The sequence below is a fragment of the Hyla sarda genome, chromosome 7, assembly GCF_029499605.1.
Source record: "Hyla sarda isolate aHylSar1 chromosome 7, aHylSar1.hap1, whole genome shotgun sequence".
NCBI classification, from domain to species: domain Eukaryota; kingdom Metazoa; phylum Chordata; class Amphibia; order Anura; family Hylidae; genus Hyla; species Hyla sarda.
The window spans coordinates 34192814-34219216 of record NC_079195.1 but is presented as its reverse complement, the minus strand read 5'-3'; the positions used below and the strand labels follow the sequence as shown (position 1 = coordinate 34219216).

Here is a 26403-nt window from a genome sequence, read left to right as displayed (position 1 = left end):
AATTTATGCAGGAAAAGTCATCAACTGCCGAGCCGAGAAGTTCGTGACGAATCGAATTTACTGTAAGTTCGCTCATCTCTATTTACGGCTTAGCAGGTAAAGTACTGTACATTTGTTAGCAGCCAGACCTTGTACAGTGGTCTCTCAACTTACAATGGCCTCTGGTTTCAAGTTACAATGGTCCAGAAAAGACTGAAAATATCGTGACCTGACTCAACATACAATGCTACAGACAGTCCAGATCTGAGAAACCTGTCAATGTCTGGAAGAACTGACCAATCAGAATGGGCATTCACTGGTAAAACCCCTGTATTACTGAAGTGTATGCACTGACTGGTGTCTGGTAGCGCCCCCTACAGTACAGGGAGGTATTACATGTTCTGTACTACTCTTTACCTGTCCTAGGGTTAGCTGCTCCTTTGGACATCAGGTGAGGGCGGCTCCATGTTACTTTTTTAGGACACTGTGTACTGTACAGGACCCTGAAGAAGCTCCTGTCCTCTACATAGACAGTGATTACAGCTCCCAGCAGATCTTTCTTACATTTATATATAAGGATTTGCTTTATCTATATTAGTTATCTACTTATTTATCTTTAATCCTCACTTTTTCCTATTTTTGGATGACATTTTGGGGGCTTCAGAACCAGTTACCAGGTTTCCATAGAGTTATGGACTCAACATACAATAGTTTCAACCTACAATGGTCGTCCTGGAACCAACTAATATTGTAACTTGAGGGACCGCTGTGTTGCAACTTGTTCCATTCAAGACTATATTTGAAGGATACCCTTTAACTATCCTGTGAGGACGGAGTGTCTGATCAGTGGGAGCCACAATGATCAGGAGAATAGGGGTCCTGTGCCCCCCACCACCTGTTTGTATGGAGTGACAGGTGGACATTGCTGCTTTATTCAACTCTTTGGGAGAGATTTATCAAAACCTGTCCAGAGGAAAAGTTGACCAGTTGCCCATAGCAACCAATCAGATCGCTACTTTCATTTTGCAGAGGCCTTGTTAAAAATGAAAGCAGCGATCTGATTGGTTGCTATGGGCAACTGGGCAACTTTTCCTCTGGACTGGTTTTGATTAATCTCCCCCTTTGAGTCTAATATAGATTATGATCATTAAAGGGGTACTCCTGTGGAAAATGTATTTATTTATTTTTTAAATCAACTGGTGCCAGAAAGTTAAACAGATTTGTAAATTACTTCTATTGAAAAATCTTAATCCTTCCAGTATACTACAGAGGAAATGCTTTAATTTTTTGATTTCTCTTCTGTCACGCCCACAGTGCTCTCTGCTGACACCTCTGTCAATTTTAGGAACTGTCCTGAGCAGCATATGTTTGCTATGGGGATTTTCTCCTGCTCTCGACAGTTTCTAAAATGGACAGCAGAGGTCAGCAGAGAGCACTGTGCTCGTGACAGAAGAGAAATCCAAAAATTAAAGCATTTCCTCTGTATTATACAGCCCCTAAAAAGTTCTGAAAGTTAAGATTTTTTTTTTAATAGAAGTAATTTACAAATCTGTTTAACTTTCTGGCACCAGTTGATTTAAAAAAAAAAAAAAAAAAGTTTTCCACGGGAGTACCCCTTTAAGGGTCTCAGAAGTCAGACCCTCACCGATCGGCTACTTATTACCTCTTCTGATCTATATGACAGTACAGTGAACCTAGACTTACTGAGCAATATTGAAAGCTGTAACGTTTTATTCTTTTACACAGAGCCATCCGGAGATGGGGTTAGTTACGGTACCGACCAGCCCTCTTCCAACAACACCCACAACTCCATTGGGTACGACGCCCCCTTCCTCAGATGGTGAGTATGCCTCTCTCTCCTACCCTGCTTGTTATTATTATATTTAGTAATATAGGTTATAATAAATCTTCTGTATTGTCCCGTAGTGATCAGTCCGGTGGAGCTGCCGCTCGATGCTGACGTACAGACGAGTAACCTTCTCATCACCTTCCTGAAATACAGCTCCATCGTTATGCAAGACACAAAAGGTAAATGCTGGAGATTCACATCTGATGGCAAACGGTACACATACTTGTCATTTCGTGTAGGCATCGACCGATATCGTTTTTTTTAGGGCCGATACCGATAATCGGTGGAGGTTAGGGCCGATAGCCGATAACTTATACCGATATTCCGGTATAAGTTATCGGCTATTTATCCCCCCGCGACACCGCTGCAGATCATTGATTTAAAGCGGGCGCTTTAAATCAATGCACTGCAGTGGCTTTTGCGGTGCCATAGGCCGCCGTCGCCACCCGCTTCTCCCCCCGTGCCTGTCCGGGGGTCCTGAGTCCTATCACCGCCACCGCTCCCCCCGCCGCGCCGCACCGTGCATAGGGGTGCCTCCAGCTGTGGCAAAACTACTACTCCCAGCATGCCCGGACAGCCGTTGGCTGTCCGGGCATGCTGGGAGTTGTAGTTTTGCAACAGCTGGAGGGCCTACTGTAGGTATAGTATATTATACAGACCCCTGTCCATCCCAGAACCCTGACTCACCTTCCCAGTTGCTGCAGGGACCGTCCGGGGAGGGTGGTCCGGGCCATCCATCCTTCCTGTAGTGTCCGGCGGCATTCCGGGTGGAGGGTGAACCGGTCCGGGCTGTCCTTCTTCTGCGGGGGTCCTCTTCTCCACTCCGGGCAGGCTCCGGCCTAGTAACGCTGCATAGACGCCGCTGCGCAGCGACGCACCTGACCGCACGGCGTAGCGGCGTCTATGCAGCGTACTAGGCCGGAGCATGCCCGGAGTGGAGAAGAGGACCCCCGCAGAAGAAGGACAGCCCGGACCGGTTCACCCTCCACCCGGAATGCCGCCGGACACTACAGGAAGGATGGATGGCCCGGACCACACCCATTATGGGTAAGTTTAATTTTTTTTATTGACTCGGAGGGTGGGGGAGGGGCCCGACCGGTATAGCGGTATGGGCAAAAATCCATACCGTGGGAGAAAAAAAAACGGTATCCGGTTCATACTGGTATACCGCCCAGCACTACGGTGGGGGGTGCGACGCGGTGCGGCGGGTCGGGGGGGGGGTGTTGGGGGGGCGGTCGCGGTGCGGCGGGTCAGGGGGGGGGCGGTGTCGGGTGCGGTGGGGGCGGTGCGGGGGGTGGGGCATTATCGGCTTATCGGCAAGGTGATTACCGATAATGCCCAAAATCGTGATTATCGGCCGATAATATCGGCCATAGCGATAATCGGTCGATCCCTAATTTTGTGTCATCGGTTGCGGATCCTGCAGTCATTGAGTAATGTCCTGTGTTACGTGTTGTAGATGAACATCGGCTCAATAGCGGGAAACTCTGTTTGATCATCCTAACCTGTATCGCTGAGGTGAGTCTCATTTCTGTCCTCTTTATAGCTCTACTGAACATGGCTTGTGTTTTTATTTTATTTTTAATTTTTTTTTTTTTTACATTAACTCATTTAACCCCTTCCTAACCAAGTACACTTCACATGCCCATAGACATTGCTGCACAGCCTAGATCAGTGTTTCCCAACCAGGGTGCCTCCAGCTGTTGCAAAATTACAACTCCCTGCATGCCCCGGCAGCCAAAGTTGGAGGTCCCAGTTGTAATTTTGCAACAGCTGGAGGCACCGTGGTTGGAAAACCCTGGCCTAGACATTTATAAGTTATGGGTAGTCAGCAAGCGGTTAATGACTTGGTCTGTTTGGGCACTTATTGACCAGCTAATTATTATAATGTTTTTTCCTTCTTTGGTTTATGCCTCTCAATTACTGCAGCTGTAACTTTTAAGGCATTGTTTTATGTAGGTGGATTTTTTTATTACCTTTTTTAAATCCTACTAAATTGTACCTGTTATTATGAAAAAATGATGTTATGTCATAGAGACAAATGAAAAGTTTCTTATGGGTCAGGGTCTGAGTGAGGAGAAGCACCCACTTAGCACATTCTCTCTCCGCTTTGTGTCACGTGACCAAGACAGTCTCATAATGCAAGTCTATGGGACCGCCATCAAAAGTGGCAAAAGGCAGATTTGTGGGATTGTCTTTAATATCTGGTCTATTTGGAGTTTCTGTTTCACTTTCACTCAGATGCACTGAGAGGCTGCAGTCAGTAACCGTTCACATATCTTGTTTCTGCACAGGACCAATACGCCAACGCCTTCCTACATGACGACAACATGAACTTCCGTGTAAACCTCCACAGAATGGTGAGTGCAGAGTTGACCATTCACATTGTAGATCATAAGAATCTGATCAGTAGGGGTCTGACCACTGGGACCTCCACCAATCACGAGAACCAGAGGTAATGAAGGAGCTTTATTCATCATTCAGTCGTCATTACAAATCATACAATAAAATACAATCGCACAAAGCATGACAGTACAATATACAGCACAGGTTCCCTAAGCTATACACCGTACCACATGCTACACTAACACTCCGCTCCTTCACTCTATATTGAAGAAACAAAGTCGAAAAACAACAACACATTACAGTCTGTGATTGGGGAGGGGCGTGGGATCTATGGGGGGGGGGGGGTCACAGGATCAAACTACTGGGCAAAAGTATGGGGAGGTAGGGGAAGCAGAGGGGCGTTAATCCTCTTCTTCATCGACGTCCGGACTGTCCAAGATGGAATAGTCTCTAAGCCGGACTACTCGAGGTTTGTTTTGTTTTGTAGTCGGTTTCCCTAGAGCAGTGTTTCCCAACCAGGGCGCCTCCAGATGTTTTAAAAGTACATCTCCCAGCATGCCCGGACAGCCAAAGGCTGTCCGGGCATGAAGGGAGTTGTAGTTTTGCAACACCTGGAGGCGCCCTGGTTGGGAAACATTGCCGTAGAGACACATAGATCTGGAAGAGACCTTTTATTAATTAAAATCAATTTTCAAAGTATCATTTTTTTTTTTTTTTTTTTTTTTTTTTTTAAAATAAAGAATGCTAAAATGGTAGACATAGATATTAGGGTAATTTAGAGTTTGGTGAGAATAAGGATCTTAAAACCTGAAGCGACTCCTCTACTTTGTTGGATCTGAGATTTCTAATAGAGAAGACTTCTACTCCAAGTTGAATTCCAGAGGTCACGTATGATTCTTCTCTGACAGCTGCAGCCGATCTACAAAGCAGCAGAAGACTGAACGTTTCTCAGCACTGAATCCTTTTGATGGTTTATTTACTTTTCTATTTCTTGTTTTCCAAATCTTTGCAGCCCATGAGGCATCGGAAAAAAGCAGCTGACAAGAACATACCCTGCCGACCGCTGGTGTGCGCCGTGTTAGGTAAGTACTCATATGTTCTACCCAAGGGTAGTAAGGGGCCAATTAACACTGAATACCAAATTAACGACCACTATATTCATTATCCACTCTGATTATCACTTAAAACGTCACTCAATTACCGCCTCTACATGTTTCACCGTAACAATGGCTTTCTCAAGAGGCAATGGCTGCTCCAAAATGGCGATGGGAGTATTTATAACCATCCCCTATGACAGTGATGGCGAACCTTTTTGAGCCCGAGTGCCCAAACCGTAATGCACGCCAATTTTTCCCCCTCAAAGTGCCAGCACAGCAATTAAATCAGAATACTGAGGTTTAAGTTTAGAAAAAACAACTTAGGTAGGCAGTATGTTCCCCCGCAGTAGGTAGGCAGGCAGTATGTTCCCCCACAGTAGGTAGGCAGTATGTTCCCCCGCAGTAGGTAGGCAGTATGTTCCCCCACAGTAGGTAGGCAGTATGTTCCCCCACAGTAGGTAGGCAGTATGTTCCCCCACAGTAGGTAGGCAGTATGTTCCCCCACATTAGGTTGGCAGTATGTTCCCCCACATTAGGTTGTAGTTCCCCCACATTAGGTTGGCAGTATGTTCCCCCACATTAGGTTGTAGTTCCCCCCCACATTAGGTTGTAGTTCCCCCCACATTAGGTTGTAGTTCCCCCCCCCCCCACATTAGGTTGTAGTTCCCCCACATTAGGTTGTAGTTCCCCCAAATTAGGTAGGCAGTATAGTTCCCCCACATTAGGTTGTAGTTCCCCCACATTAGGTTGTAGTTCCCCCACAGACATACAGTCTTCAGCCATATACAGTGTATGGCTGGAGGCTGTATGCCTGTGTACTGACCCACTTCAGTGCTCCGTCCACCGCTCCTCCGGTCAGGGGTCACGACCTACTGCTATGGCCTATAGGCCATAGCAGTAGGTCCCGGGACTGGAGGAGCGGTGGTCGGAGCACTGAAGCTGAAGTGTAGCTGGTAACTTACCATGCCGGCCAGCGCACATCCTCCTTGATGCTCCGTTCCTAAAAGCGCACGCATGGGACGTCAGTGACGTCCCTGTGTGCGCTACCTCCTGGCGGCCCCTGCGTTTTTAAAGTTAACGTGGGGATGCAGAAAGGTAACTGGGACATCCTTGTGTCCCGAAAAGATCTTTCGGGACACAGGGATGTCCCAGTTTGCCCCACCTGGCATCTATGGCCGCGTGCCCACAGAGGGGGCTCGGCGTGCCACCTGTGGCATGCGTGCCATAAGTTCGCCATCATTGCCCTATGACATCATCCTTCATGGACCATCTGAGACAATCAATGATCCTGCGCATATCAAGATCACCTAAGTCATCCTCCAATCCTCTCTCAATACCGCTCCTCCTCACCTGTGTCGGATCCTGTGTCACTGGTTGTCCCAGATGGTCCATGAAGGGTAATGTTATAGGGGATGGTTATAAATACTCCCATCACCATTTTTGAGCAGCCATTGCCACCCTTGCCTCTTGAGAAAGCCGTTGTTCCGGCAAAACTTGAGTGACGTTTTAAGTGATAATCTGAGTGGATAATGAATATAGTGGCCACTGCTGGGCCGTTCATTTTCATATAGGGAGTGTACACGCTATATCCGCAATCTGGTTCACTCCGATATCATTTTTTTTTTTTTTTTTGGGATCACATGTTTTAACAGCACACAGTAAAAGTTTAAGTTGTAGGTTTTATACCCCCAGGCAAAGGCCTAGGGGTTTGGTATTCAGTGTTAGGTAAGTGACCTTATTTTCAGTCTCCTTTATGTAATCCCATACTGACTATTAAAGTCTATGGGCCAACTGCCCCAGAAAATCCACATTGAGGGAAAGTATCCTCCTAAAATGCTGCTTGGGCTGGCTGTTTATGTATACTATATGGCAGTGTTCCCCAACCAGTATTGCTCCAGCTGTAGCAAAACTACAATTCCCAACATGCCCGGACAGCCATTGGCTGTCCGGGCATGCTGGGAGTTGTATTTTTGCTACAGCTGGAGGCACCCTGGTTGGGGAACACTGCTATATGGGGTTACACGATAATGCTCATCTTCTTTTCTTCTAGATCTCATGGTGGAATTCATAGTCACCCACATGATGAAGGAGTTTCCTATGGACTTGTATGTGTAAGTTTGGGTGCACACACAATGGAGATTCATTACCAGGGAGGCCAGCAGTGGATAGTACTCAGACAGATCCCTCCAAGGAACAGCACAGGATAGAGCCGACGCACAAAACTCCAAAGGTAAAAACTGTTTTATTTACCCGGCATGCAACGCGTTTCGCTGGATGACCAGCTTCATCAGGCATGTGATGCATTCATCACATGCCTGATGAAGCTGGTCATCCAGTGAAACGCGTTGCATGCCGGGTAAATAAAACAGTTTTTTACCTTTTGGAGTTTTGTGCGCCGGCTCTATCCTGTGCTGATCCATCTGAGTGCTTCACTTGTGTTGCCGGGAGCGGCTGCCGGGCTTCGCCCGTTGAGGCTTTATTCTACGTTCACACCATAGTTGTACTTGGTCGCAGTACAACTCTTCTCGGTGAGCATTATTGCTTTTGCATTTCACACCGTACATGTTACGTTGTCACGCTAGGAGCGTTTTTCCTTTCGTTTATAGTAGCAGTGGATAGTGTCTTTATATGGTAAAATGAAAAAGGCGCAAAAAAAGATTTTCTTTAGTTCTGTCCAATAATGACACCTAACGTCTCGATCAACCCTGATACTGGGGATCCTGGTACAGTGTGATCCTTACATTCTGGGAAGAATAAGAACCCTGATACTTGACGATCTGATTGGTTGTTAAGGGCAAAATCCGCAACATTGCATTTCATTGTTAATTTTATTTCGGAATTTGTCCTCCCTATTAAAGGGGTACTCCGGTGGAATTTTTTTTTTTTAAATCAACTGGTGCCAGAAAGTTAAACAGATTTGTAAATGACTTCTATTAAAAAATCTTAATCCTTCCAGTACTTATTAGCTGCTGAATCCTACATAGGAAATTCTTTTCTTTTTGGAACACAGAGCTCTCGCTGACATCATGACCACAGTGCTCTCTGCTGACATCTCTGTCCATTTTAGGAACTGTCCAGAGCAACATACATTTGCTATGGGGATTTTCTCCTACTCTGGACAGTTGTTAAAATGGACAGAGATGTCAGCAGAGAACAATGTCTTAGTTCGATACACTTTGGCCCTGATTTACTATTGTAAACCCGACATGTTTTGTCAGGTTGTGCACCAGAATTCTGTCTCATTGCGCCAGAAATACTGTCTGAGCCGAAATTTGCGCCAGAATTCTGTCTGCACCAGAAACGAAAAACCGACCAACTCTCCATTTTACTGAGAACCCGAAAATGGGGAGTGTCTGTCGGAAAATGGGGCGTGGTCAAAGAAAAGAGGCGTGTTCCCGACATTTTCACAAAAACCCAACATATTTACTAAGGTTTTCACAGAAAATGTGGTGGATTTGATCTCTCATATCTATCTATCTCATATCTATCTATCTATCTATCTATCTATCTCATATCTATCTATCTATCTATCTATCTATCTCATATCTATCTATCTATCTATCTCATATCTATCTATCTATCTCATATCTATCTCATATCTATCTATCTCATATCTATCTATCTATCTATCTATCTCATATCTATCTATCTATCTCATATCTATCTATCTCATATCTATCTATCTATCTATCTCATATCTATCTATCTATCTCATATCTATCTATCTATCTCATATCTATCTATCTATCTATCTCATATCTATCTATCTATCTCATATCTATCTCATATCTATCTATCTCATATCTATCTATCTATCTATCTCATATCTATCTATCTATCTCATATCTATCTATCTCATATCTATCTATCTCATATCTATCTATCTATCTCTCTCATATCTATCTATCTCATATCTATCTATCTATCTCTCTCATATCTATCTATCTCATATCTATCTATCTATCCATCTCATATCTATCTATCTATCTCATATCTATCTATCTATCTCATATCTATCTATCTCATATCTATCTCTCTCATTATCTACATGGAAATGATTTCAGCACATAGACGTAAAACAATGCTTAATACTGTAATATTATAGGGGCCCCTATAATCTTTTATTACAGTATTAACTAAGCATTGTTTTTATTTTGCACTGCACACTTTATGGATCGGTGACGATCCTCTAAAAAATGTAAGCACTTTACTATGATATGTTTGCACTGTTTGATAGGATTTAATATATGCACATGGAATTTTGTAATATTTTACTTAATTTATTAATGATTGTAAATTCCCTGTTTGATGTAAATGGGTACTATTTAAGTACCGGATGTTCACTCACTTGGATATGCTTTAGAAAGACAGCGACGAGGCTGTCGAAACGTCGCACCTGTTTTTGAGGATGAAATAAACCACTTCACTACTTTTGAACTACGTCTATGTGCTGCAATCATTTCCATGTAGATAATGAGATAGATAGATATGAGATAGATAGATATGAGATAGATAGAGAGATATGAGATAGATAGATATGAGATAGATAGAGAGATATGAGATAGATAGATATGAGAGATAGATAGATAGATAGATAGATAGATATGAGATAGATAGATAGATATGAGATAGATAGATATGAGATAGATAGATATGAGATAGATAGATATGAGATAGATAGATAGATATGAGATAGATAGATATGAGATAGATAGATATGAGATAAATAGATATGAGATAGATAGATAGATAGATATGAGAGATAGATAGATAGATATGAGAGATAGATAGATATGAGAGATAGATAGATATGAGAGATAGATAGATATGAGAGATAGATAGCTATGAGAGATAGATAGCTATGAGATAGATAGATAGATATGAGATAAATAGATATGAGAGATAGATAGATAGATATGAGAGATAGATAGATAGATATGAGAGATAGATAGATAGATATGAGAGATAGATAGATAGATATGAGAGATAGATAGATAGATATGAGAGATAGATAGATATGAGATAGATAGATAGATAAATATGAGATAGATATGAGAGAGATAGATATGAGATAGATAGATATGAGATAGATAGATAGATAGATATGAGATAGATAGCTAGGAGATAGATATGAGATAGATAGATAAATATGAGATAGATAGATATGAGAGAGATAGATATGAGATAGATAGATAGATAGCTATGAGATAGATAGATATGAGATAGATAGATATGAGAGAGATAGATAGATAGATATGAGAGATCAAATCCACCACATTTTCTGTGAAAACCTTAGTAAATATGTTGGGTTTTTGTGAAAATGTCGGGAACACGCCTCTTTTCCGTGACCACGCCCCATTTTCTGACAGGCACGCCCCCTTTTCAGGTTTTCTCAGTAAAATGGAGAGTTGGTCGGGTTTTTTGTTTCTGGTGCAGACAGAATTCTGAAATTTCTGAGATGAAATAAACCACTTCACTAATTTTGAACTACGTCTATGTGCTGCAATTATTTCCATGTGGATTTACCAGGATACCATGACCACGGATCCCAAGATTGCGTGCACCTAACCATGCATTGAATTTGGGCGGTTGTGCTCTTCTTTGGACTGTATTGTATTATCTCATTATCTATCTATCTATCTCATATCTATCTATAAATATATTTGAGAAAGCCAGGGTGAGGCTGGTGAAACATAGTCTCTTTCACATCATGGAATAAATCCTCCTTTTTTGAAACCCAACATGTGGTGAGCTGCCTGTATTTTTTCTATGAATTGAAGAACCAGTGGGCCTCTATCTTTTTGCTGCATTCTTGTGAATGTGCTGTTTCTATTGGATAATTTTTTTTTATAAATAAATAAATATATTTATATATATAAAATAGTTTCATTGGTCATGTATGTAAATAACGCACTGTATTCTTTTATTGTAGACGTTGCATACAGATTATCCACAAAGTCCTGTGTTACCAGAAGAAGTGCCGAGTGCGGCTGCATTATACCTGGAGAGAGCTGTGGGGAGGTACGTTCCATCACCCCCAACTAACCAGTACCCTGCTCTGTACTGACAAGAACCCTAAACAGTCTCATCCTTTTCCATCAGACTAAAACTCCTTTTGCTGTTTCAAGGCCCTCTAATACGTTACTCATTGACTTATATGACAGCTGCCTATAGGTGGCACTGTAGAGTCTGTATTTTCTGGAAGAGCTGATTTACCGTATTTTTCACCCTATAGGACGCACCGGCGTATAAGACGCACCCAATTTATAGGTGCAAAATCTAAAAAAATAAAGATTTTGAACCCAATAGTGGTCCTCAACCTGCGGACCTCCAGATGTTGCAAAACTACAACTCCCAGCATGCTGGGAGTTGTAGTTTTGCAACATCTGGAGGTCCGCAGATTGAAGACCACTGCATAGGAGGTAATACTCACGTGTCCCCGCCGCTCCGGACCCGTCACCGCTGCCCTGTATGTTGCTCCATCGCTGTCCCCGTCGCTCCGGAACGTCTCTGCTGCTGGCCGGGTATCCTCACTCTCCGTCGCCGCCATCACGTCGTTACGCACGCCGACGCACGTACGCGATGACGACGAAGGAAAGCGCCGGCCATACAGGGGATCCCTGAATGGAGAAGACACCGAGGAGGCAGGTAAGGTCCCTCCCGGTGTCCTATAAGCACTAACCCGGCTATTCAAGCACTAACCCGGTCCCGAACAGCCCGACTGAACAGCCAGGTTAGTGTTATTTTCGCTTCAGACGCGGTGGTCAGCCTTGATCGCCGCGTCTGAAGGATTAATACAGGGCATCACCGCGATCGGTGATGTCCTGTATTAGCCGCGGGTCCCGGCTGTTGATGGCCGCAGGGACCGCCGTGATAGGGGTGTCTACGCCGTATAAGACACACCGACTTTTTCCCCCCTGTTTTGGGGAAGAAAAAGTGCGTCTTATACGGCGAAAAATACGGTACATACCTTTTCATGGCATTACATGGCCCATACCAGTGGTCTCAAACTGTGGCCCTCCAGATGCTGCAAAACTACAACTCCCAGCATGCCCGGACAGCCATTGGCTGTCTGGGCATGCTGGGAGTTGTAGTTTTGCAATTCCATATTCATACACCCAGAAACCACCTAGTGAGCCTCGATCACATGTTGCTTTTATTATTTCTCCTCTTATACATTATTATTTCTATTCTTCACAGCCCTGATAAATTTGCTGAAATTCCTCATGTCTTACGAGACTGTTCTCCTGGCGAAACACAACATTTTCACTTTGGCGCTGATGGTGAGTATAGTCTATATATATATATATATATATATATATATATATATATATATATATATATATATATATATATATATAATATAATTTATGCCCTGACCACCCCCCCCCCCCCCCCCCCCCGAGCCAGCTTCTCAATGCTAACTTGATTCTTAAAGGGGTACTCAGGTGGAAATTTTTTTATTTATTTATTTATTTATTTATTTTAATTAATTGGTGGCAGAAAGTTAAACAGATTTGTAAATTACTTCTATTTAAAAAAATCTTAATCCTTCCAGTACTTATTAGCTGCTGAATACTACAGCGGAAATTCTTTTCTTTTTGGAACACAGAGCTCTCTGCTGCCATCACGAGCACAGTGCTCTCTGCTGACACCTCTTTCCTTTTTAGGAACTGTCCAGTAAAGCATATGTTTTCTATGGGGATTTTTTTTTTCCTACTCTGTACAGTTCTTAAAATGGACAGAGATGTCAGCAGAGAGCACTGTGCTCGTGATGTCAGCAGAGAGCTCTGTGTTCCAAAAAGAAAATAATTTCCTCTGTAGTATTCAGCACCTAATAAATACTGGAAGGATTAAGATTTTTTAAAAGAAGTCACAGCGCCACGGCAGCAACAGACGCCGCCCCGCACCACACCAGTGTGAACAAGGTGTAATGGCTCACTTACCTTGGTCTCCCAGTCAGACTGGGAGAGCAAGGTAAGTGAGCCATTACACCTTGTTCACACTGGTGTGGTGCGGGGCGGCTTCCGTTGCTGCCGTGGCGCTGTGTCTGCGGGCGGGTGCGGCCCATAGACTGGTTGGAGTGGCATTGGGGCCGCTCTGCCAGTGGGTCGCTCCCCCCCGTGGGCGCTGGTGTCGCGGCGGTGGTGGTCGCCGCCCGGTGCTGCGCCATTTTATGTTAGGGACGTTAGGGACCCACTCTAAATAGGTGGCCTTGACGTGGCGAGTGGGCTTGTACTTTTTGATCAAAAATGTATACTAACAACCTGTTGGTTTTTGATATTATACTGAGAAGCAGTCAGATCATTATACAAGATTGTAAATGTGCACCATGTCTGTATTCTACTCGAATTCATAATTTACAAATCTGTTTAACTTTCTAGCACCAGTTGATTTAACCCCATTTTGGCCTTAAGGACTCAGACAATTAAATTTTAACGTTTTCATTTTTTCCTCCTCGCCTTCTAAAAATCATAACTCTTTTATATTTTCATCCACAGACTAGTATGAGGGCTTGTTTTTTGCGCGACCAGTTGTCCTTTGTAATGACATCACTCATTATATCATAAAATGTATGGCGCAACCGAAAAACACTATTTTTGTGGGGAAATTAAAACGAAAAACGCAATTTTGCTAATTTTGGAAGGTTTCTTTTTCACGCCGTACAATTTATGGTAAAAATGACATGTGTTCTTTATTCTGAGGGTCAAAATGATTAAAATGATACCCATTATTACATACTTTTATATTATTGTTGCGCTTAAAAAAAATCACAAACTTTTTAACCAAATTAGTACGTTTATAATCCCTTTATTTTGATGACCTATAACTTTTTTATTTTTCCGTATAAGCGGCGGTATGGGGGCTCATTTTTTGCGCCATGATCTGTACTTTTTTTTTATACCACATTTGCATATAAAAAACTTTTAATACATTTTTTATAATTTTATTTTTAATAAAATGTATTAAAAAAGTAGGAATTTTGGACTTTTATTTATTTTTTTCGTTCACACCGTTCACCGTACGGGATCATTAACATTTTATTTCAATAGTTTGGACATTTACGCACGCGGCGATACCAAATATGTCTATAAAAAAATTTTTTACGCTTTTTGGGGGTAAAATAGGAAAAAACTGACGTTTTATTTTTTTATTGGGGGAGGGGATTTTTCACTTTTTTTTTACTTTTACTTTTACATTTTTTTACTTTTTTTTTTACACTTGAATAGTCCCCATAGGGGACTATTCATAGCAATACCATGATTGCTAATACTGATCTGTTCTATGTATAGGACATAGAACAGATCAGTGTTATCGGCGATCTTCTGCTCTGGTCTGCTCGATCACAGACCAGAGCAGGAGATGCCAGGAGCCGGACGGAGGAAGGAGAGGGGACCTCCGTGCGGCGTTCTGAATGATCGGATCCCCGCAGCAGCGCTGCGGGCGATCCGATCATTCATTCAAATCGCGCACTGCCGCAGATGCCGGGATCTGTATTGATACCGGCACCTGAGGGGTTAATGGCGGACGCCCGCGAGATCGCGGGCGTCGGCCATTGCCGGCGGGTCCCTGGCTGCGATCAGCAGCCGGGATCAGCCGTGCATGACACGGGCATCGCTCCGATGCCCGCGGTTATGCTTAGGACGTAAATGTACGTCCTGGTGCGTTAAGTACCACCGCACCAGGACGTACATTTACGTCCTGCGTCCTTAAGGGGTTAAAAAAAAAAAAAAAAAGTTTTCCACCAGAGTACCCCTTTAATGCTACATTCTTTTCTTTTGAAGGTGGTGAATCTGTTTAATATGTTTATTACCTACGGAGACACTTTCCTCCCAACCCCCAGCAGCTATGATGAGTTGTACTATGAAATCATTCGAATGCATCAGATATTCGACAACCTTTACTCTATGGGTAAGAACGGACGTTGTTGTAATAATGGCTGAATGGTCCAAATAATCAATTGCAGCTAAGGGTGCGTTCATATCGCGATTTTACCATCCTACTTCTTCTCACGATTTTTTACTTTGAAATCGTACAAATCCGCACGCCAAGTCGTATCTATTGACTTCCATTCATTCGTGATAGACAACAAATGCATCAGTTTGGATCCGCATCCGATTTTGCACAATTTAAGATGGGAGGTAAAATCGTGGTTGACCACGATTTTTCGTTCAGATTCAAAATCTGATCGAAATCGTGTCCAAATTTTTTTTTTATTATTGATGTCTATGTAAATCGCATGGAATCGTGTGACTGTGTGCAATTCTATCGGATTAATCGCACGCGATTTTTTTTGTACGCATGCGCAGTAGACTTCAAAACACATACACTTCAAATATATAAAACTTTATTGCCATTGGCATACATATTAATTTTAAAAACAGGATCAGATTTGTATTGAAAATCGGATGGAATTTTCATCTGTACGATTTTTGGATTCGATTTCATATATACGATTTTCTGCAATCAGATTTCATCCGAGTTTACGGACCGATAATCGGATGGTTAAATCGTGAAGTGAATAGAGCTACGTCATGGCTCCCACGAATGTTGGGAGTGATGGTATATACTAGCGATATGCTGTAGTAGTGTTTCCAAACAAGGTCCCCTCCATCTGTTGCAAAACTACAACTCCCAGCATGGCCGGACAGCTAAAGGCTGTCCTGGCATGCTGGGTGTTGTAGTTTTGCAACAGCTGGAGGCACCCTGGTTGGGAAACTCTGTGCTATAATTTTGTATTGTGGGAAAATCCACCCAATGTTCAGAAGCTTGAAGGGGGGTACTCTGGTGGAAAAAAAAAATTCTAGTGCCAGAAAGTTATACAGATTTATAAATTACTTCTATTTAAAAATCTTAATTCTTCCAGTACTTATCGGCTGCTGTATGCTACAGAGGAGGTTGTGTAGTTCTTTCCAGTCTGACCACAGTGCTCTCTGCTGACACCTCTGTCCATGTCAGGAACTGTCCAGTGTAGGAGCAAAATACCCATAGTAAACCTCTCCTGCTCTGGACAGTTCCTGACATGGACAGAGGTGTCAGCAGAGAGCACTGTGGCCAGACAGAAAGGAAATTAAAAAAGAAAATAACTTCCTATGGAACATACAGCAGCTGATAAGTACTGTAAGGATTAAGATTTTTATACAGAAGTAATTTACAAATCTGTTTAACGTTCTGGCACCAGTTGATTAAAAAAAAGATGTTTTCCACTGGAGCATCCCTTTAAAGGGGTACTCTGCTGCCCTGCTTGGGAAGCTCCGCTCCCCAGTATCCGAAAGTTTATTGTTCCCGAACGCTGCGTGCGGGCTTCCATGTTCCGCCCCTCGTGATGTCACGCCGCCCCCCTCAACGAAAGTCTATGGGAAGGGGGCGCGACGGCCGTCGCGCCCCCTTCCCATAGACTTTCGTTGAGGGGGCGGGTGTGACGTCACGAGGGGCGGCCCTGAACACGGAAACCCACACGCAGTGTTCGGAACAATAAACTTCTGGATGCTGGGGAGCGGAGTACCCCTTTAAAGCGTTACTGTCTTAAAAAAACAACTTTTGACATGTCATTAAGACTCCTCGGTGGGCGGAAGATCCAACCTTTTCTGTGTGTAAAAGTCTATGCAAATAAAAGGTTGGATCTCCTCTCCTGGCCATCTGAGGAGTGGAGCGCAATGCCGCCCGACTACCCCGTGTCTCAGGTGTGAGACCTGGTTCGATCAATAACTTGTCAAAATATGGTTTTCATAAGGCTATGTTCAGACTACGGAATCTCCAGACGGAAAATTTCTGTCTAAAGCTCCAGAGTGCGGCCTGCGCCGACTGAATCAGGTGACATTGCACTCCCCAATAGACTGCAATGTGTTCCGCGAGTATTTCCGCCTGAAGGATAAGCAGCACCATTCTTTAGGCGGAAATTTTTAGTGAATTTTCCGTTCACAAATTCCGCTTCAAAAATTCCGAAGTGTGAATTGGTGTACGGAAAATCCATTGACTAGCATAATACGTTTTAGTACGCAGAATTTCTGCCTGCAATTTCACAGCTGAATTGCAGGCAGAAATTTCGTAGTCTGAACCTAACCTAAGGCTATGTTCACACTGTGGAACCTCAGAGCTTCCGCCCAGATTCCTTTCTGCCAAGCTGGCAGCGGATTATTATTATTATTATTATATTTTTTTTTTTTGCAGTTTTTGCAGTTTCGCTGAATTCTTTGCGGAATGTGCATGGAGAATTTGTGCTGAATTTATGTGGGATTTCAGAATCCACGCTGTAGCGGAAAATCTACCGTGTGACTAGGACCGCGGAATAACCTTTCAACACAAAGGGGGAGATTTATCAAAACCCTGTCCAGAGGAAAAGTTGCTGAGTTGCCCATAGCAACCAATCAGATCGCTTCTTTCATTTTTGAAAAGACCTCTGAATAATGAAAGAAGCGATCTGATTGGTTGCTATGGGCAACTGGTTAACGTTTCCTCTGGACAGGTTTTGATAAATCCCCCACTTTGAGTTTGTTATAATGTATCGGTCACAGTAGGATTCTTCAGATCGGATACAATTGTAGCAAACTCTCTCAGCTGAGATCACTAGGGCTGCGTTCACACGGCCGTCAGTCCCCTTTTTTATTTTATTTTTTATCCCCGTTTCGGTTCCGTTCCTGCAGGCTGTAAACGGATTAAAAGCGGTTTTAAAAAATCCCATTCATGTCAGTGGGATTTTTTCACATTCCGTTTACATCCGTTTGTACCCGTCTGCACTCATTTTGGTTTTTTTGACGGCAGAAAAAACGGCACATGCAGTATTTTTTCTTCTGTCAAAAGAACGGAAGAAAAAAATGAATACAGTAAATTTAACATTGAAGTCTATGGAAAATGGATGAGCCTTTAAAGGGGTTATCCAGGAAAAAACTTTTTTTTATATATCAACTGGCTCCAGAAAGTTAAACAGATTTGTAAATTATTTCCATTAAAAAAAATCTTAATCCTTTCAGTACTTATGAGCTTCTGAAGTTAAGGTTGTTCTTTTCTGTCTAAGTGCTCTCTGATGACACGTGTCTCGGGAAACGCCCAGTTTAGAAGCAAATCCCCATAGCAAACCTCTTCTAAACTGGGCGTTTCCCGAGACATGTGTCATCAGAGAGCACTGAGACAGAAAAGAACAACCTTAACTTCAGAAGCTCATAAGTACTGAAAGGATTAAGATTTTTTAATAGAAGTAATTTACAAATCTGTTTTAACTTTCTGGAGCCAGCTGATATACATTAAAAAAAAGTTTTTTCCTGGAATACCCCTTTAATTTCATCCATTTGCATCCGTTTTTTTTTCAATCCGTTTTTTGATCCCTTTTTACTTCTGAGCATGCTCAGAACAAACAAAATATTTTTTTTTTTCCTTTTGGTTTATTAATTGAACAATAACAGATCCAAACCGATAGCATCCGTTATTGTCCCTTTTTTTATTTTTAATTTTTTTTAAAGTCTTGTTTTTATTTTTGATGGGAGAAGAAAGTGACGGGTCTAGACGGCCGTGTGAACGCAGCCTAAGCAAGAATGTTTTCATCCGCTGACAGTCGGAGATGTAGAAAATGGTCAATCAATAAAATTTGTAATTAAAAATGTTTAAAAATTCCGTGATTAAAGGGGTATTCCAGGCAAAAACTTTTTTTTTTATATATCAACTGGCTCCAGAAAGTTAAACAGATTTGTAAATTACTTCTATTAAAAAAATCTTAATCCTTCCAATAGTTATTAGCTTCTGAAGTTTTCTGTCTCACTGCTCAATGATGATGTCACGTCCCGGGAGCTGTGCATGATGGGAAAATATCCCCATAGGATCTGCACAGCTCCTGGGACGTGAGTCATCAGAAAGCAGTTAGACAGAAAACAGCAACTCAACTTCAGAAGCTAATAACTATTGGAAGGATTAAGATTTTTTAATAGAAGTAATTTACAAATATGTATAACTTTCCGGAGCCAGTTGATATATATAAAAAAAAGTTTTTGCCTGGAATACCCCTTTAACTTGTACATGTTAAAGAAAAGTTTCTATCGCTCCCTAATCACTAAAATAAGTGGGGAAAGAAGCGCGCACCTGCGCCTTTCTTCCTGCTTTGTCTACATGAGCGAGACTTTCCCATAGACTTACATTATGAGGCCGTCCAGGTCATGTGACATGGCATCGGGAGAGAACACACTAAGGGTGCACTTATTGTCGTTCTATTGAAGGTCAAAACCAGTGTTTACCAACCAGGACGCCTCTGGCTGCTGCAAAACTACAACTCCCAGCATGCCCGGACAGCCGTTGGCTGTCCGGGCATGCTGGGAGTTGTAGTTTTGCAGCAGCTGGAGGCACCCTGGTTGGTAACCGCTGGTCTAAACACTCTCTGACCTATCAAAAGTTCTTTACAATGGCAGTGCCCATATTTCTCTTTGTTGGTATTAATATTAAACATTATTATTTATTTTATTTAATCATTTACTTGTTTATCGATCCATTTTATTTTTGCAGTGCTTCGTCTATCTACCAATGCAGGACAGTGGAAGGAACCAGCAAGCAAAGTGACCCATGCGTTGGTCAATGTCCGGTAGGTAGGGGGAGCTGATTGGTGGGGGCTTAAAGGAGAAGTTCCATGCTTTGAAGTACAGAAATACGTAGTTTTAGAACGAGGGGGGTCTGACCGCCACACCCCCTCCATATATCTCTATGGGAGATCCGAAGATAGCCAAACGGCTCTCCCATAGAGATATATGGAGGTGGCGTTGCGGTGCTGCTCCGGGCAGAGGTCGTGACGCGCTGCTCGGGGAGAGAGCCGGGGCTCCAGACAGGAGATCGCTGGGGGGGCCACAGCAGACGGAGTCCCTACTGTCTAGAACTTATCCCGTATCCTGTGGATAAGGGATACGTTTTTCTGTACTTCAAGGCATGGGACTTCTCCTTTAAAGGGGTATTCCAGGAAAAAAACTATTATTTTTTTTATTTTTTTTATTTTTTTTTATTATATCAACTGGCTCCGGAATGTTAAACAGATTTGTAAATTACTTCTTAATCCTTCCAGTAGTTATCAGCTGCTGAAGTTGAGTTGTTCTTTTCGGTCTGACCACGGTGCTCTCTGCTGACGCCTCTGTTTGTCTCAGGAACTGTCCAGAGCAGAAGAGGTTTGCTATGGGGATTTGCTCCTACTCTGGACAGTTCGAGACAAACAGAGGGTGTCAGCAGAGAGCACTGTGGTGAGACAGAAAAGAACAACTCAACTTCAGCAGCTGATAACTACTGGAAGGATTAAGATATTTTTTTTTATAGAAGTAATTTAGAAATCTGTTAAACGTTTCAGAGCCAGTTGATATATATGTATATAAAAAAATGTTTTTTTCCTGGGATACCCCTCATCTGCACTGTTGTCGAGGCATAAATCTATATACAAAGTACTGCTCCGTTCTTATGGATGGGTTTGTCATATGACACAAATCAGCTATTAAAGGAGACCTCTGCTGAGATTTGTTTTTTTTATTCATATTCTACAGTTTATGAATTGAGCGCTGAGAATATAGACTTCTTTCTGTTTTATAGTTAATTGCTCTCGTATCCTTTATCCAGGGCCATTATAAATCACTTTAACCCTAAGATAGAGTCCTACGCCGCCGTGAATCACATCTCACAGTTGTCAGAAGACCAGGTAGGCGTTTTGTTATTTCTATTCTCTAAGCGGGAGGGGGGGGGGGGTCGATTTTGTGTTCAGGAGTGTAGGGGTGTAATTCCTAGGGCAGTATTTTCCAAACAGGGTGCCTCCAGCTGTTGCAAAACTTTCAGCATGCCCGGACAGCCGTTGGCTGGGAGTTGTAGTTTTGCTACAGCTGGAGGCACACTGTTTGGGAAAACGCCACCTTAGGGTATGTTTACACAGGGTGGATACGCTGCATAATTTCTACAGCAGAAAATTAACGGCATCTTGACGTCAAAAGGAACCAGTGTGGATTTTGGTGCAGAAATGCTGAGGTCTGTAGCTGAGATGACTTTTGTAATCCAGTCAGACATGTGGTAATGTACCCCTCCCTGTAATATTCACATTTCACCCAGGTTACACGTCTCCACTGCTCCCTGCTCTCTAACCTTTTCTCTTCTCTGGAATCATCATGTTTCACATGCTGGGCAGCAGATTATTGTCTAGTAAGCAATAGAATAGCAGAGCTGTGTCCCAGTAATAGAAGACCTGTGTCTGAGGCCTCGTTCACACTGCTTGGAATGTCCGCACAAAATTTCAGCTGCAGCATTTACTGGGATTCTGCTGCTCTGTGCACACCGTGGAATTTCTGTGCCAGATGTTTCCGGCACGGAAATTCCTTTTTTCTATGTCCGCACAAAGAATGAGCGCTTTCGTTCTTTGTGGATATTCCCCACGGAATGCATAACTGTCTAGGAGACGGCGCATTCCGTGCGGCCCCAGCTAGTGCCGGCAGATTCTGCCAGCACCCCGCACTGTACGGAATGTCTGCACAACGATTTTCTGTGCGGACAATCCACTGTGTGAACGCGGCCTTAGTAGTAGATCTATGTTTTGTGTACAGACTGAGGGTAATTATAGAACTAACTTACATCTTGTAATAGAGGAGTGTTTAAAGGGGTACTCCGGTGAAAACCTTTTTTTCTTTTAAAGCAACTGGCTCCGGAAAGTTAAACAGATTTGTAAATTACTTCTATTAAAAAAATCTTAATCCTTCCTGTACTTATTAGCTGCTGAATACTACAGAGGAAATTCTTTTCTTTTTGGAATGCTCTCTGATGACATCACGAGCACAGTTTTCTTTGCTGAAGTTATTATAATAATAATAATAATAATAACTCTTTATTTATTGTTGTCCTTAGTTGGATTTGAACCCAAGGCCCCAGCACTGCAAGGCAGCAGTGCTAACTACTGAGCCACCATGCTGCCCTTAGCATACATCTGCTATGCACGGTTGCTAAAATGGACAGAGATGTCAGCAGAGAGCACTGTGCTCATGATGTCATCAGTGTTCCAAAAAGAAAGCAATTTCCTCTGTAGCATTCAGCAGCTAATAAGTACTGGAAGGATTAAGATTTTTTTTAATAGAAGTAATTTACAAATATGTTTAACTTTCTGGAGCCAGTTGATTTAAAAGAAAAAAGGTTTTCACCGGAGTACCCCTTTAAAGGGGTACTCCTGCCCCAATATATCTTTTTCCCTTATCCAAAGGATAGGGGATAAAATGTCTTATCGCGGGGGTCCCGCCGCTGGGGACCCCCACAATCTAGCATGCAGCACCCACCTGTAAGCACTGCAGTAAGCGCTGGAGGCTCTCAGTGTTATGCCTCCCGACCCCGGGGAGAGAATATCGTGATGTCACGACTCCGCCCCTGTGTGACGTCACGCCCCGCCCCCTCAATGCAAGTCTATGGGAGGGGGCGTCAAGCCCCCTCCCATAGACTTGCATTGAGGGGGCGGGGTGTGACGTCACACCGGGGTGGAGTCGTGACGTCACTATACCGCTTACAGGTGGGTGCCGCATGCTAGATTGCTAGACCCCCCGCGATCAGACATCTTATCCCCTATCCCTTTTTGGATTGGGGATAACATGTCTAGGGGCGGAGTACCCCTTTAACTAATAATGGCTATGTAAATCCAAAAGGATTGGACATGATGTGAACAACCTATCCATTTGATTCTAGTGCAGCCTTCTTCTATTGTGAACTAGAACTCTCATCATGCTCCGGTAGCCGATGGCTGTCAGGGCCCAATTCTTTGTTGTAGTTTTGCAACAGCTGGGAAGCTTGAGGTTGGGAACCTCTGTTCAAGTAGATCGTGCTCTATTGCAGTTAAAGTTGTTGCGACAGCGGCTAAAGCTGCGGTCTACGAAATTGCTGAACGTTCCATGCAAATGGTGCTCCGGCACTTTACCAAGCACCATTTTAAGCATCGCCGGGGGGTCACAATATTCCGACCCCCAGCAGTCACGCTGACGCTTTCTTACTAACGATTCCATTAGAAGACATATCTTTGTAGTGTAAAGGGGTCTTATTGATGGAGTCCACAATGTTGATTTATTATGTTGTGTTTTTTTTCCCCCCCTCTATATGAATGACAGGTATTAGAAGTTGTGCGCTCTAACTATGATACCCTGACTTTAAAACTTCAAGATGGCCTCGATCAGTATGAACGCTATTCAGAGCAGCATAAAGAAGCTACTTTCTTCAAGGAGTTGGTGAGTTTTTCCAGTAAAAATATTTTATTTTAACTTTTTAGGTCTACCCTAGTTTACCTAGGTCAACCACAGTTGCTGGTGTCCTCACTGTAGACCAGTGTTTCCCGACTAGTGTGCCTCCAGTTTTTGCAAAACTATAACCCCCAGCATGCCCAGACAGCCTTTGTTTAGAAGGATTAATTGCCTATCCTCTTGGATACTTCTTTTACCCAAAGGCAGACCTTGTAGTAGTGTCTCCTAATTTGTGTGCCTCCAGCTGTTGCAAAACAACACCTCCCAGCATGCCTGGACAGCCTCAGCTGAGATTCCTTTTGTAAGCCAGTCTCACATGTGGTAATGTACCCCTCCCTGTAATATACAAATTTTACACAGGTTAATGTTACCTCCAGTGCTCCCATTTCTCTTCTCTGGAATAATCATGTTTCACATGCTGGGCAGCAGATTGTTTGAAGGGTACCTTTCATCAAAAAAAACTTTTGATTAATTATAGATTAATGTATGCAGAATAACTTTCCAATGGCATGTTATTTTAAAAATATGCTTTTTTCTATTTAATGTTCTACTTTGAAAAAATGACCACTAGAGGTCTCCCTACCAGTCCTGGCCGCAAGCCCTTTTTTTTTTTTTTTTTTTTTTTTTTTTTTTTTTTATAGATTTGAGACTTATGCGGGAGTCCTAAATCTCAGACTGCAGCCGGGACACAGACAAGCTCAGCTGGCAGCTCTGAATCTTCTCCTCGCTGTCTACAACTGCATGTGCAGAGAGAAGAAAGATCGAGCTCAAATAGTAAAATAAATGAGGGCATGCAGTAACGCAGAGTCATGAGTATGCCCTGCTGTGCTATGAGCACAGTACTGTCTGATTGACAGGCAGGGAGCAGTGCTGAGCTTGTCTGTGTCCTGGCTGCAGTCTGAGATTTAGCATGAGCATGAGTCTGAAATCTATAAACAGGGCTTGCGGCCAGGACGGGTAGGGAGACCTCTAGTGGTCATTTTTTCAAAGTGGAAAATTAAATAGAAAGAAGCATATTTTTTAACAACATTAAATTGGAAAGTTATTCTGCATACATTAATCTAAAGGATACCAATCATCAGAAAACTTTTGATATATTATAAAGACTTGTGAGCAATATAACAATAAATATAGCGCTATCTTCTGCCTTTTAATAGAGGGACCTTTAGGCAGCTGGAAGTAGAGACAGTGCTTGTGAGCAGGGAAAGGAATCGTGGGAACTGCAGGCTGTCCTGATATGCTGGGTGTTGTAGTTTTACAACAGCTGGAGACACAATGGTTGGAAAACCCTGCTATAGAAGTTACAGTGGAGTCATCTGTGACTTTGAGAGATGAGCGAATTTACAGTAAATTCGATTCGTCACGAACTTCTCGGCTCGGCAGTTGATGACTTTTCCTGCATAAATTAGTTCAGCTTTCAGGTGCTCCGGTGGGCTGGAAAGGGTGGATACAGTCCTAGGAGACTCTTTCCTAGGAATGTATCCACCTTTTCCAGCCCACGGGAGCACCTGAAAGCTGAACTAATTTACTCAGGATAAGTCATCAACTGCCGAGCCGAGAAGTTCGTGACGAATCGAATTTACTGTAAGTTCGCTCATCTCTAGTGACTTTCTTTTTTGAGATATCTAAATCTATGCATCTTAGAAAATTACTTTTATTATCTACAATTTTTTTTCTCCAGGCCCGATCAATTAGTATCAACGTACGGAAAAACCTCGCCTTCAACACCCTGAGCCAAGAGACACTACTGAAAGAATTCTCCACCATCTCGTGAGATCTTCAGCAACGTTCGGCTATCAGGACTAGCACCCATCATCCTGCTCTAGGGGGCGACACTTGTGTCTAGCACTCCGTTATACATGATTGTTATGGACAGACAATTACTGAAGGTGACCCCTGTGTCAGCCCTGAAGAGGACATGAAGATCACCGGGGAGTCATCCTAAGGAACTCTTCTTTTATCCTGGTTTTTTTTGTTTTGGAATTTTTTTATAATAAATGTGACTCCCCCCTATGGAGCTTCCATGACGTGAATGTGGAGAGAGAAAAACTGGAGGATTCCACATATGTTATAGTTATACAGTACAGTAAAAAAAAATATATATATGTTCTGTTTATTTACTTGCTGTTAGGGTTCCACCTAAGACTTTAAAAGGTTGTCTAGGAAATTATTTTTAAAGGGATTTTTAAATTAGTTAAAGGGATACTCCGGTGAAAAACTAATTATTATTTTTTTTTAAATCAACTGGTGCCAGAACCTTAAACAGATTTGTAAATTACTTTTTATTTAAAAATCTTAATCCTTCCAGTACTTATCAGCTGCTGTATGCTCCACAGGAAGTGCTTTTCTTTTTAAATTTCCTTTCTGTCTGACCACAGTGCTCTCTGCTGACACCTCTGTCCATGTCAGGAACTGTCCAGAGCAGGATAGGTTTGCTATGGGGGTTTGCTCCTTCTCTGGACAGTTTCTGAGACAGACTGAGGTGTCAGTAGAGAGCACTGTGGTCAGACAGAAAAGAACTTCCTCTGTAGTATACAGCAGCTGATAAGTACTGGAAGGGTTACAATTTTTAAATAGAAGTAATTTACAAATCTAAAAATTAAATTTGTAGCTTTTACCTCAAGAACCTCCCCATCTGAGGTGCATAATGATGTGTGTGGAATCGTAAATGGATGGAATAAGAAACAGCATCACTAGTACAAAAATGTAATTCAGTAAAGTATAATATAATAAAATGTACTACATATATATAGGCACTAGTAGATACCCCACTGGGCCCTAGTGGGGTAACAATACTGGATGGATGACTATAGAATATTAAGCGTAATGCAGTCCGATAGTCAGGCACCTGGTTTATTAGTCCCGTTACGGAGCAGATGGTTATAGTGCACTTGATAAATAATGCAGAATCAGACTCCAGATAGTC

General features: G+C 42.7%; 1 protein-coding gene across 4 annotated transcripts in view; it reads left to right on the top strand.

Annotated features, from left to right (window-relative positions):
• The window catches only part of ARMH3 (armadillo like helical domain containing 3), a 70711-nt gene extending 44674 nt beyond the window's left edge, over positions 1–26037 (top strand). For 3 of the 4 annotated variants that reach the window (XM_056529105.1, XM_056529107.1, XM_056529106.1), the window contains exons 14-26: positions 1726–1819; positions 1906–2007; positions 3288–3346; positions 4123–4188; positions 5187–5256; positions 7322–7382; positions 11204–11292; positions 12472–12554; positions 15057–15183; positions 19759–19834; positions 20845–20923; positions 23349–23465; positions 25159–26037. In XM_056529105.1, coding sequence (XP_056385080.1) covers positions 1726–1819; positions 1906–2007; positions 3288–3346; positions 4123–4188; positions 5187–5256; positions 7322–7382; positions 11204–11292; positions 12472–12554; positions 15057–15183; positions 19759–19834; positions 20845–20923; positions 23349–23465; positions 25159–25251 — 1116 coding nt within the window. In that variant the 3' untranslated portion in view covers positions 25252–26037. The remainder of the gene's footprint in view (positions 1–1725; positions 1820–1905; positions 2008–3287; positions 3347–4122; positions 4189–5186; positions 5257–7321; positions 7383–11203; positions 11293–12471; positions 12555–15056; positions 15184–19758; positions 19835–20844; positions 20924–23348; positions 23466–25158) is intronic. The other variant, XM_056529104.1, reaches the window with a different exon arrangement.
• The last annotated feature ends 366 nt before the right edge of the window (positions 26038–26403 follow it).